This window comes from Ammodytes marinus (genome assembly GCF_949987685.1).
Source record: "Ammodytes marinus genome assembly, chromosome: 4".
NCBI classification, from domain to species: Eukaryota; Metazoa; Chordata; class Actinopteri; order Uranoscopiformes; family Ammodytidae; genus Ammodytes; species Ammodytes marinus.
The window spans coordinates 13745440-13757610 of record NC_137233.1 but is presented as its reverse complement, the minus strand read 5'-3'; the positions used below and the strand labels follow the sequence as shown (position 1 = coordinate 13757610).

At 40.2% G+C, this 12171-nt stretch overlaps 2 protein-coding genes across 2 annotated transcripts in view; both read left to right on the top strand.

Annotated features, from left to right (window-relative positions):
- The window catches only part of fer1l4 (fer-1 like family member 4), a gene marked incomplete at its 5' end in the record, with an annotated part of 46790 nt that extends 42858 nt beyond the window's left edge, over positions 1 to 3932 (top strand). The window contains 3 exons of the mRNA XM_080027036.1: positions 1043 to 1341; positions 3357 to 3457; positions 3673 to 3932. Of these exons, the coding sequence (XP_079883162.1) occupies positions 1043 to 1341; positions 3357 to 3457; positions 3673 to 3853 (581 nt within the window). The 3' untranslated portion in view covers positions 3854 to 3932. The remainder of the gene's footprint in view (positions 1 to 1042; positions 1342 to 3356; positions 3458 to 3672) is intronic.
- A 3608-nt stretch (positions 3933 to 7540) lies between these two features.
- Positions 7541 to 12171, top strand: part of unm_sa1614 (un-named sa1614) — a gene marked incomplete at its 5' end in the record, with an annotated part of 30776 nt that continues 26145 nt past the window's right edge. Inside the window, one exon of the mRNA XM_080025627.1 lies at positions 7541 to 7666. Coding sequence (XP_079881753.1) covers positions 7541 to 7666 — 126 coding nt within the window. The remainder of the gene's footprint in view (positions 7667 to 12171) is intronic.

Below are 12171 nucleotides of genomic sequence, written 5' to 3'. Positions count from 1 at the left end.
AATGTATCATGGGAACACTCTCTTCACCAAAAACTGTGGCTGCGTGCCAATAACGATACTTCCCTGCTATTTAGTATGGTAGAAAAAGTCGGAATACAAGTAGTCAGATGCAGTTTGCTTAAAAATACCTGGATACTACATCTGGTTGTTATTTTTGGTTTGGAAATCAGTAGGGATGGGACTGATCCGATCTAATATCGGTATCGGTCATATATGGCTGCAATCTACAGATCGGATATCTGCCTTTTTAAAATGTTATTCTAGATTATTATTATTATTTTATTTTTTTAAGATATTTTTGGGGCATTTTTATGCTTTATTGATAGTGCAGAGACGGGGGTGAAATGGGGCAGAGAGGGGAGTGACATGCAGAGAACGACCGCGGGCGGGAATCGAACCCGGGTCTGCTGCTGGGCCCGGCCCGGGGGGGGAACCCCCTACCAACTGAGCTAAGGGCGCCCATTCTAGATTATTTTAAAGTATGAAAGAAATTAAAATGTTAAGACCATAGCTATGTGATATGGCACACATTCAAAATTATTTCACAATTAAAAAGTTGATGTTCTTCTATTTTCAAAGCAGTTGAGATAAACTTTTATCCATTTTTGTACACTTTTTGCTCTTTCAAATTAGAATTGCTGTGTTGCTTACGCCTTCCCAACCTCACACATATATCACTGAGAAATGTATAATAATTATGATACCGGACATGCAGATGTGAATATCAAGAACCCAGATATCAGAATGGGACGATATCCAGAACAATATTGGATTGGTGCATCTCTAGAAATCAGCATGCTTTTTGGGCAATTCTGACCCACAATCCACTGCGCAAATGAAGTACCGGTAACTTCATATCAACATAGCCTCCATGTGAAAACTAGAAGTAATTTGACTGATATATAAGCAAAGGGTAGGTTCAAGGTGCGATGTTATGGTGAAATAAATAAGTAAAAATATGTCCCAATTGTAGCATACCGCTTGTAAACTACATACTTTTTATGAGGTTACCAATATGATCTTCCTCATCTTCCTTCCTCAGGCTCCATAGAGTTTCGTCTAAACGACATGGTGCGAGCGGCGAAGTCTTCAAGTAAGTGCACGATTGATATGGCGAAGGATCGGGCCGGCCCTCGATTGTCCATATTTCGCGCCAAGAAGATGAAGGGCTGGTGGCCACTGACCCGCCTGAAGACGGCTGAGGACTTCGAGAGGGAGGAGAAGGAGAAAGAGGATGCCAAGAAGAAAGGAAAGAAGAAGAAGAAGAAGGATGCAAGGAGCAAGATGAGCAAAGAGGACATTGAGTACACCGACAGCAGCGGAAACACGTTCCTGCTAATGGTACAGACATATCAAAACTTTACAAATACACTGATGGTTATTTTGTCCAACAAAGAAAGAACACAGTTACGTCTGATTGGCAGCTAAGATCTGTTTTACCACAAAACTCCCACCCTCATAGTATTAATGCTACTTCACCAACTGACAATGTAAATTAGCCTACGTTAAAATAAAATATTTTACAAAGTAAAGTGCTGCGACATGACAGTCTAAAACTGTAGTGAGAAAGTTGAGACCATAAGACGGTAATAATCAAGCAAAGAGTATTTAATCAAACAACAGAGGCTTCATGTTCTTGGATCCTGTATGAACATAGAGGTCCATCCAATCCAGGAAGCCCCGGTGGCTTTCTGAGCAGAATGGCAAAGGACAGTACAGGGCTCAGGTCTCTTATCCTGGTTACAACAATGGCTTCAGTTCACCATAACAACACTGCAATGCTCTCAATTTGTCAGTCATGTGAGGGGGGACAGTTTGAAGATACAGCAGGGGGAGTTCTGAGCATAAGACTATAGAAGAGGTGTGACCTGTCTGAGTGGTTTGGTGGATACGCATATGAGGAATCTACATTTCAGTTTAGAATTAAACAACATGCAATATATCTCATTACACTTATAAGAATTTTAGGAATCTATGCAAGATAAATACAATGTTTCTTATTGCAGATATAAGCATTCTAACATTTGAGTCCGGAGAAATATCATACAATATTTGCCATTACAGGTCCAAACAACGATATCATCAGAAATGTCAGCTGTCCACACTCGCGTTCATGTGACAATGACAACACAGCTACATGATAATCATGATTCCATCAGTTTTGATGACATAACTTTGTTTTATTTTGTCTTTCATCTATTCAATATTGAAAGTTAGAAAAGATCTTTAGGACAACAGGTGATGGTCTCGTAATACCTCCACCGCTTTTGTCTGAAGGTGCAGCTAGTAGCTGTAATCTGCGAGTCTTGAGTTATTTTGTTGTTTTTAGCGGCCGTAAATGTCATTGCAGGCGTTTCTAGACCAGAGTTTCTTTGAAAACCGGACATTATTAACGCTTTGTAAGTGTGTTCTGATTTGCTATTGAGAACAAGAAGTTATGAGAAGTACAGACTACAGTCTCCATTTTGAAGCGACAACACTCGTCCAGGCATGTATGCTGGGTTCGATTGTATACGGAAAACGTCAGACACTGCAGCACACATTTGCGGCTGCTAAACTGGTCTCTAAACTGGTGCAAATGAGAGAGAATTAGCTTCCAATCCACAGAGCACAATCAAAGGGAGACATTTACGCAAACTGCTCTCAAATTGCCCTGCCGAGTAAACAGCACCTGCTGTCTTTTGTATGTATGTAAATTAAAGAATTTTCAAAATCCAGCACAAAATTGTCCCCTTCATATGCAAATAACCCTCGTTGCAAATAGCACCTAATTCTCTAAGTCCAGCTCAAATTGCGTCAGACAGCTTTTGTGGTGCAATTGCCCGTCCGAAACACTTCTACTAAAGCAGCGCTATTTCTCCATCTGCCTTTCGCTCTGTCCCTCTCTCTCCCTCTCTTCAAAGCTTGTGAGCTTTAAATTATATTGAATTCATATTGATTTACATTATGTGGGAAAACTACGGACAGGGGGGAGTGGGTTGTGTACTAAAAAGAAATGAAAAGGAAAAAGAAAAAAACTGTTTAAAAAGGGTTGCTTTATTAAAAACGATGTCAATGTATATACCTGTGATTCTTGTGTAACACCCAAACTGTGTGGATGTGAAGCAGATAATAGAGCATTCATCACCATCAACTACTGGCCAATTGTCTTCATGAAGCACCCTGGGTTAACCTTATTGCAAATACATGCACTTTCATCAGTATATGCTCAATCACCATTGGTTCAACACACATTTGATAGATAGGAACTTAACAGATAATACACTAGATTGTAATCTTACGGTGAACAACTTTATGCTGCAGTTTGAACACTTGTTGAAATTAAATCAACACTGAAAATGTTTGTGTGCTTGCAGGGGAAAGTGGAGGCGGAGCTTCAGCTGGTGACATTAGAGGCGGCAGAGGCCAACCCTGTGGGGCGAGCCCGCAAGGAACCAGAGCCCCTGGACAAACCCAAGTATGACACACACACACACACACACACACACACACACACACACACACACACACACACACACACACACACACACACACACACACACACACACACACACACACACACACACACACACACACACACACACACACACACACACACATTGTTACATAGTTAGAAGAATGTTGTGGGTTTGGGTTCATAGGGGCTTTAAATGTCTCCTGTCGTCCCTTTAGTCGTCCCACCACCAACTTCTCCTGGTTCATCAACCCACTGAAGACCTTCATCTTCCTCATCTGGAAGAAGTACAAGAAGTTCATCATCGCTCTGCTCTTCCTCGCCATCCTCACGATCTTCCTGGTCCTCATCTTGTACACGATGCCGCAGCAAATCTCCTCGCTCATCATCAAAGGATGAAGAAAACTCCTGCTAAACGTCACAGCCCTCTGATTCTGAATTAATCGACTGAAGTCTATTTTACCACTTACCCGGATTTCTGTGGAGCATATCAGTTACACTCATGATTTAATATGTTTACACTGATTGCGCTACATTACCCAGCTTCCTCATTTATATGAACACAACATGGGTTGTGGGAGCAGTAATCAGGGTTCTGAGGGGTGTATTACTCAACAGGTTCAACATAGCCTTGCCAAAATAGTAGCGGTTTAGGAGAACTAAATGAAATCTGCTAAAAAGAATTTCAAGGACATATCTGTGGAAGTGGAGCTTGATTTTAAGAAGATTATATCGCAAATCAAATGGCAATCCCTCTAAGAAAAATCCAAATTAGAATTTTTTTCCAAAAAATGTTCAGTCCTTCACACAGGGGCTTTCCAACCCTAAGCTCCCACCTGTGTTCACATTGAACCACTGCTTCATAGTACACCCCTCAATTCTACTGTCTGTCACCAAAGGAAATTACTGCACACATGTTACTGAAGATTTAAGTCACACATTGTTGAACTGAAACGGTCTTGCAGCTTTGGACACATTAAAATCTGACCAGATAATCAGCACTTTGCCTAAATATATACATAACTATTGTATAAGTGTTATTTTGTTGATTAAATATAGCATTTTTTTATTTTGAAAGTAAATAAAAAGCAAAAAAAAAAAAAAACACATTGACATTTTTTCCAACTGAACGATCAATTTGAAATATACACATACATATTAATATCAGTCAATATATATTTAGTTCAATTATAACTAAAACTATATAGGCTATAGTGTAAAGTGATAAATATATTTTTAAAATTATATTGGTTTGTAGCTTTTGTGAATATGCCAAAATGCATTTTGTTGACATAAAAAAAGCTCACTTCTTCACAGATCCAAGATTCTTTTAAAAGATTACATTTTAGGTTATGCCATACCAAAGATGATTGATGTGCTTTATTGGGCAACTTTAGAATGAAGACCAATTATGGTTAAAATTGTTAGAGCAGCAACTTAGATGGCAACAACCAGAAGATAGCGACAAGAGGACCCACCTTTGTTATATTGTCAAAGATACTCGACATGGAATGACGACAATCAGAAGGTTAAATTGGAAACCCTTCACAGAGAAACACCAATAGAGTCCCAAGTTAAGATAAACATCCCGAGTATCAATGTTTCTTCTATCTTTCTCGTTTATTCTCTACTTAAAGATGGAGTCAGCGATTCTCAACTTCCTGAAATCTAATTCCAATTTATCAACCGGCCCTTAGCCAAAAAGGCAACCCGGTCTGTAGATACCACTGTCGCCAGGAAAATCAGTACAAGAAGTAATTTCTGTTCTCCTGAACAGAGACATGATACAATGACATGTTATGCTATATAATGGACAATAAAGTTTTCTTATCGTGTCTCATGACAGCTAAAAACAGTTCATGAAGGAGAGGAGAGGACCAACAGGAAGTTAGAAATGGTTTGTTTGCATATGCTCGCTCTGATTGTTTCCTCTGAGACTCTGATGATGTGGTGACTGAGACTTGAAGGGAAATGATGTCAGCAGAACGATTTGACCCGTAAGCTGTCAGTCATTCTGTTTAATTCAGACTAAAGTATTTCTACATTTCTGGATTGGTGGGAAATTTCATACAAATCAAATCAAATCAAATCAAATTTATTTATATAGCCCAATATCACAAATAGCAATTTGCCTCAATGGGCTTTACAAACACAATAAAAACATACACAGTGAAACAATCCATACAAGATTAAAATGTCCATAGTGAGAATGTAGATTTCGATAAGATGTCCATAGACTTCAGAAGCTGCCAGACAAAGGGCCACACCGTCACTCATCCTTCAAGTCACCATCACTCTTCATGATGTAACCTAGCGAGTAGACGGTCAACTGTTCATGACGAACGGGACCCGCAGTAGGAGAGAGCAGGATACAGGGTGTCCAATCGGCACACAGGACCTGCATGCGAATAGAGGACGGAGGGAGGAGCTATGGCTTGGAAGTTTGGGAGATAAGAAAAAAATAATAATAAGAAAAAAAAAGAAAAAAAAAAAAAGTTATTCATGATTCCCAGAGGACGAACCTCACTGACTATGGTTGACCAGACTTTTCCTCTAGCGACTGCTTGAGTTTCAAATTTGTGGTAATGAGTGAAACATCCAAAGATTTAGTGGATGATGAAGTGTTGTGACGTTGTGTTGTCTGTTTCAGACATCCATGTCTTTTTTAATTTAAAAAAAAAACGTTGGTAGTTTAATCACTTCACTTTCCGTCTGGTGTGTCATCAAAAAAGAAAGACATTATAACTGCTTAACATCAGCATGTTAGCATTGTCATCATTGGCGTTTAGCTCGAAGCACTGTGCTCTCTCACAGAGGTGCTAGCATGTCAGCTGCAGACTATGAAATAGCCTACAATTATTATATCCCTTTAAAGTTAGCAAAAAGGGTCTTCAAATCCATAGTGAGAGATATTCAGATTCAGATTTGGTCCATACTAAGTCCCGTTTTCTTTTATTTTTAGTCAAATACATAGCCTACTTAAAACAAAAACAAATAGCTAGGCCTATGTTCTGGAAACAATACGATTACAGTTGAAGCTTTTTTACATAGCAATTAACAAAAAAAGAAGGGGAACACATAGGTGGCCTAAAGATAGTAGCATTGTTAAGAAAATAATGGGGCAATGACAAACCATTTTCAAATAAAGAAGATAATAGGCTACAAATTCTAAAACTGTATAGTGTAGTGCAAATAGAAAAATATAGAGAACTAATGTGGTAGAAGCTTTTTAAACCAACATTAATGATGTCTGACATTAATTGAACAGACACCGGTCGTTGTAATGATGAGGTTTACAGTAGACTACACCTCGATCAGCAGCGCGCGCTCCCGCGGCACACACACAAGCCCACCGCCTCGCACCGTGAACGAGCCTCTCCATGCGGTTTGAATAAAGAAGATAAAGAAAGACAAAAAAATCAGCTGATGATGAAAACACATGAGGCTGTACCCGTGGCGGACGGTCGGTCTGATTCTCTCATCTGAGCCCGGTTCCGGTGTGTGGGGGATCCTGTTCTCCGCTCGGCTCCTGCGCTCTTTGTCGCTCTAGACCCGGGGTGGGTTTGCTGGATTTTTACTCTGAATGAAGCTCGTCCACCGGAGAGAGACTCGTCCGTATTAACGCGTTAATAACCCGGGACTGTTTTCATTGTCCAGGGTTTTAATCAGTCTTTTTTAGGGGGGTTTATATTATTATCTCCTCCCGGATTGATCCACCTTTTGTTTGATGCTGCGGCTCAAGATGAAGTCACTCCACGGAGGAGCAGGTCTTTAATTAGGCTACCGTATTTATCAGCCGGTTAACTCTAGATTAGTAGGATATATCTCCACGGGACTGCGTGAGGATGGAAACAGCGCTCATGTGATAATGGTACCTTGAATGTAGCCTATTCTTATATTATTTCATTATTTGTTAAGCTATAATTGTCTGGGGAAAGGCGCTTTAGGTTTCCTCGCTCTGTTGTGTTCAGTTGATCTGTCAGTCCTTGTCTGAATCAAAGACTGTATAAAAGAAGGTTTGATTCTGTTAACACTGTTCCGGTCCGGTCCCGGTTGGCCTCGGTGTGTCCCGGGTTGAGGAGCACCATGCCCGAGTGCGTGTCCGTTTCCGAGTTCTTGCAGGAGGTTCAGGAGGACTGGAACTCCCCCACCACCTCCTCCTTCACCGCCAAGATGATCAGCTGCAGGAACTCCGTCAGCCTGCTGGAGGAGGTCAGTGCGGAGAGGGGATATAGTGTGTGTGTGTGTGTGTGTGTGTGTGTGTGTGTGCGTGCGTGTGTGTGTGTGTGTGTGTGTGTGTGTGTGTGTGTGTGTGTGTGTGCGTGCGTGCGTGTGTGTGTGAGTGTGTGCTGGTAGTAGTGGACCGGAAATGTACCATAATTGACATTGTCCAGTTGTGATTCTCATGATCTGCAGTCGGGGCTGGACTCAGGGGCGTAGCACCAAATTCTGGGCCCCTATATAACAGAAGTCCTGATGGCCCCCCTGAGAGGCGGTCTTACAATACTTATATATAAAAGCTATGTTTGTCTAGAGTCCAAAACATATTAGAGACTGGTGTTTACTTGTACATAAACACAACCCCTGGTCTAATGACTTCTAAGAAACCATACACACATGTGTTTCTCACAGGAATTTGGGAGACTGTGGTGGAGACAATGTTCCCCCGGAAGAAAAATTTGAACCTTTTAAAGTAAACTTCATCAATCTGGTGCACTTCGAGAATAAGACTAAGCCTAAATTAACTGCGTCCTATGTGAGCTATTTAGTAGGCCTATTATTTTCTGGAATAATTTGGAGACGCATTATTACCAAAAAGTAGAAAAAAAATAATGTACGTATGTATGTTTAAAAAATCCAGTCAGCCTCAGCCTTTGAAGGGCCCCCCTCTGCCTCGGGTCCCCCCAAAGCCTGTCTAATGCCTCGTTTCTACCGAGTAGGGCGGGTCGGGTCGGAGTGGTTCGGTCCGCGGGTACCAGCCGCCTGAAAGGTGTTTTTCTTCTCCATTAAATTAATCGGTGTGGGCTGTGTCCCACTGCTACAATGTCACGTACTGTAGCTGTCGCTCACTGTCTTTATCAGTTGCACCGAGCCGTCTCTGTGCGTTTACCGGCGTAATATGCTCACAACAACACAGGGGGAATAAATAAAGGATCGGCTGGTTTGACCAAGCAAAAACGAGAGACTGCTGGCTTGACCACAGTTGTTCCACAGCCCGATAGTTTGACCCATATTCTGGCGGCGGCTATCGCAGTCCAGCCTAAACTCCGCCCTACCAGTAATGGTAGGCTCGGCTGTGGAAACAACACCGAGATTCTTAAAAGTGAGCTGTCCCGCTCTGAGCCGCTCCGACCCGACCTGCTCTACTCGGTGGAAACAAAGCATAACTTACACCCGCAGTCCATTGGCCCTGGCTGGACTGATCTTAGGAGTCAAAACCAAGGCAACCAGTGCAAAAACTAGCTGCTTGGCCCACTCTCTGTGCACATTGTCCAGTTGTTCTAGATTGAAATCAGTATTCAAACGTGTCTTCTAGAAATACCTACCAGTTCTTTAGGCATATTATAAAACATTAAACATTTTAATGAACATATCTACAAAGATTAAATACACCCTTAAGTGACTTGTCGGGCCTACAGTATGCTTAGGCCTATATAATGACAATATTGGGATTTGTTTTATATTTGGGTGTTTTTTTCTGTAACATACCTTTTCACAAACAACATTTTCCAATTTGGTTCTTTATCAAATTAAAGGTAGCATATACAGTGTGTAAAGAGAATTGGCCCTTTTAAGAAAATACTTTGTAGAAATTTAATATAATATTCATAAGTATGTTTTAATTAGAGTATAATTGCTTGAAAATAAAAGTTTTTTTATAACCTTAAAATGAGCGTTTTATATCTACCTAAGTGCATGGTGCGCTGCCATGTTTTCTTTCACCACTAGATGACGCCAAAATACACAGTTATCACACACTGCACCTTTAATTCTGAAACATTCAAAATCCAAGAGGTAAAAAAAAAAGATTTGGTTGTTCTTGTAATGTCACCCAGTGTTAGGAATCATGCTATAACAATATGAAATGATGTCTCTATCTGCATTTTAAAATGCATTAACTTAATAACAACCCACAATTTTAATGAATGAGTTTGCAGAGAAATTTTGTAATTTGCAAAGTTTCTTATGAGCTGTAGCGAGTGATAAGTATGTTTAGAACTGCTAGAATCATTCTCAGATGCAAATCAAATTACAAAGATAAATTTCCCTGATTACTGTCCCTTTTGCATCTTGCACAAATCACACAAGTAATTGATCTTTTATCAAATCTTTTAATAACAGAATTTTGTAGTCACGTCTCTGTCTGATGTAACATAATATCAGAAAAGATAAGTATTGTCTCCTTAGTTAGAAAAGTTTATGTAAGGCATTTCCTCACAGGCCTTAAAGTAGAACCAAATCAGAATCGAGTTTATTGTCAAGTATGTATATTTTCACATACAAGGGATTTCCTTTTGTCTCTAGGTGCCTATAATAAAAATAAAAAGAGGATAAGAAGTAAAAATCGAAGTCAAGAATAATGTTTGATAGAAAATAGAAATATGATAAAAAATTTCTAAGATAGGAAATATCTGAACATTTATTTTTCTTTAATAAAATAACTCTACACATTTTTGGTCAGTAATTAATTTACACCTCTAAGATGTTTAAATGATCATTTTTACCGTAAGTCAATGACCCGGCCCCCTCAGATCCTCAACTGTCCTGAAAAACAGACTTCCTCCTTACCCCCCTTTTTCCTGACCCCGACCCCTTTTTTACCCCCAGCAGAGTTGGCATATGTTGCCACAGTAACGGATTAAACGTCATTAGTATTCATTGTCATTGTTATTTCCTTGTAATGAGGAGGAGCCAGAGATGTGATTCATTTTAATGAGGATAAGAGTTAATCTGCAACATGCAACCATTGATGCTGCATTCATGGGAAGCTAGAAAGTTGGAAATTACAACTTTTATGATAAACTTTACATGACCACACACCCCTTCAGACCCTGCGTCCATTGGAATGGACATTACATATTTATTTCTCTAAACCAATAAAAACTCTGTAATTGGATGATGTCAGCACTGCTGGTTACTGATTGGATCCTGATTATCCAATCAAAATCATGTAATGACTTTGAGCATGCTCTGAGAGAGTGACGGACATCTGACAAGACAATTGTGGCTGAGCCGATCCAGCAAGGGTAGAGTAACTGCCCATTTTCAATCTAAAATATACATTTATGTTCTTGCAGGCCAAACAAACGTGCTCTCGGTATAATTTTAACTATTACAAGTGTTAATATTGGAAGTTATTTTGAACATATGCCATTTAATTAATTTGTAGGATATTTTCAAAGTCCGATGTCCATTGCAATGGACATCAGGAGTCGGGCAAATAACCATGTTAAAGGTTAATTAGCCTACTATAAAAAGTATGGTTATGTGTTGGAACTTCCATGATCGTTTACTGAAGGCAAAACTGATTTCTTTTTTAGGTCATCTTATCTACAATCCTACATATATTGTCTTCATGTGCATGTTCAGATTGCGTCATAGCATTTCCCTCTCTTCTAGTGGGCACTGGGCTTTCCTGGTGATGACCTCACTGCTGTTCCCTACCCTCGCTGTGATACACCTATCAAGTTGAGGTGCATGTTCAAAACCTTACACAGACTCAAAAACATCCAGTTGCAGATGTTTAGGCCATACTTGAGGACATATATGGAAAAATTGAGCCTTTTATTGTTTATGTTTTTATGGCATTTTACGTGCATCGTGTCCTGGCGTCCATTGGAATAGACATGAAAAAAAACTCATAAAAACATGAGTTTGAAAAAAGAAATATATATCCACTCTGTTTTTATGTTGAAAAGGAGTCTGAATCAGTTAAAAACTATTTTTTTGCCCAGCAGAAAAAATGTGGGTCTGTGTAGTGCTTTGTTTTTCCAATTTCCTGATAAGAGTTGTATGGAATAGTATAAGAGCCAGGGGTGAGAAAAAAATTAGAAGAGGATGTTTAAATTTTCTTTCAATAAATAACTCAAATTGTCAAGAATAATATTGACATTTGACTGAAAAAGGTTCATGAAGCTGAATTGGATTGGTGTTCTATCCTAGAAATTACCTGAAAAGGGCCCATTATCCTAGCCTGGCTCCGCCCGCCCACCTACTTCCGCCCAAATTTCATTTTCCCCTCAGTAGTCAGTCTGGGGATGTGGCGTATTAGTGGGATTTTGCTCGAACACATTTCTGAGTGTCCAATCAGCGAACAGAGGAAGTGGTTGAGAACGATGACGTCGAAGTCTCGCTCCAGTTTCAGTTGAATGCTGCGTTCCTTTGTACTCGGAACTCAGAGATTTCCGACTTGGTAGTTCCGAGTTCCGACCTGTCTGTGTTCCAGTGCATCTGCTTGCGAAAGTATGGACGCCTACAACCTTTCTCGTCCAAACAACTAAACGTTAGGCTCTAGCACGTTACCGTTGCCAGGTACCGGTAGATCCATAGACTACAATATGTAGTGAAGTCGGAAATTTCCGAGTTTCCAGTACAACTGGAACGCACCGTCAGAAGCCGGCTCATGACATACGTCCCGACCAAACGTTATGCGATTGGTTGGCTGATCCAGAGTGGCACTGGGTAGATCCAATAGTTTTAAACTTCAACCGACACCC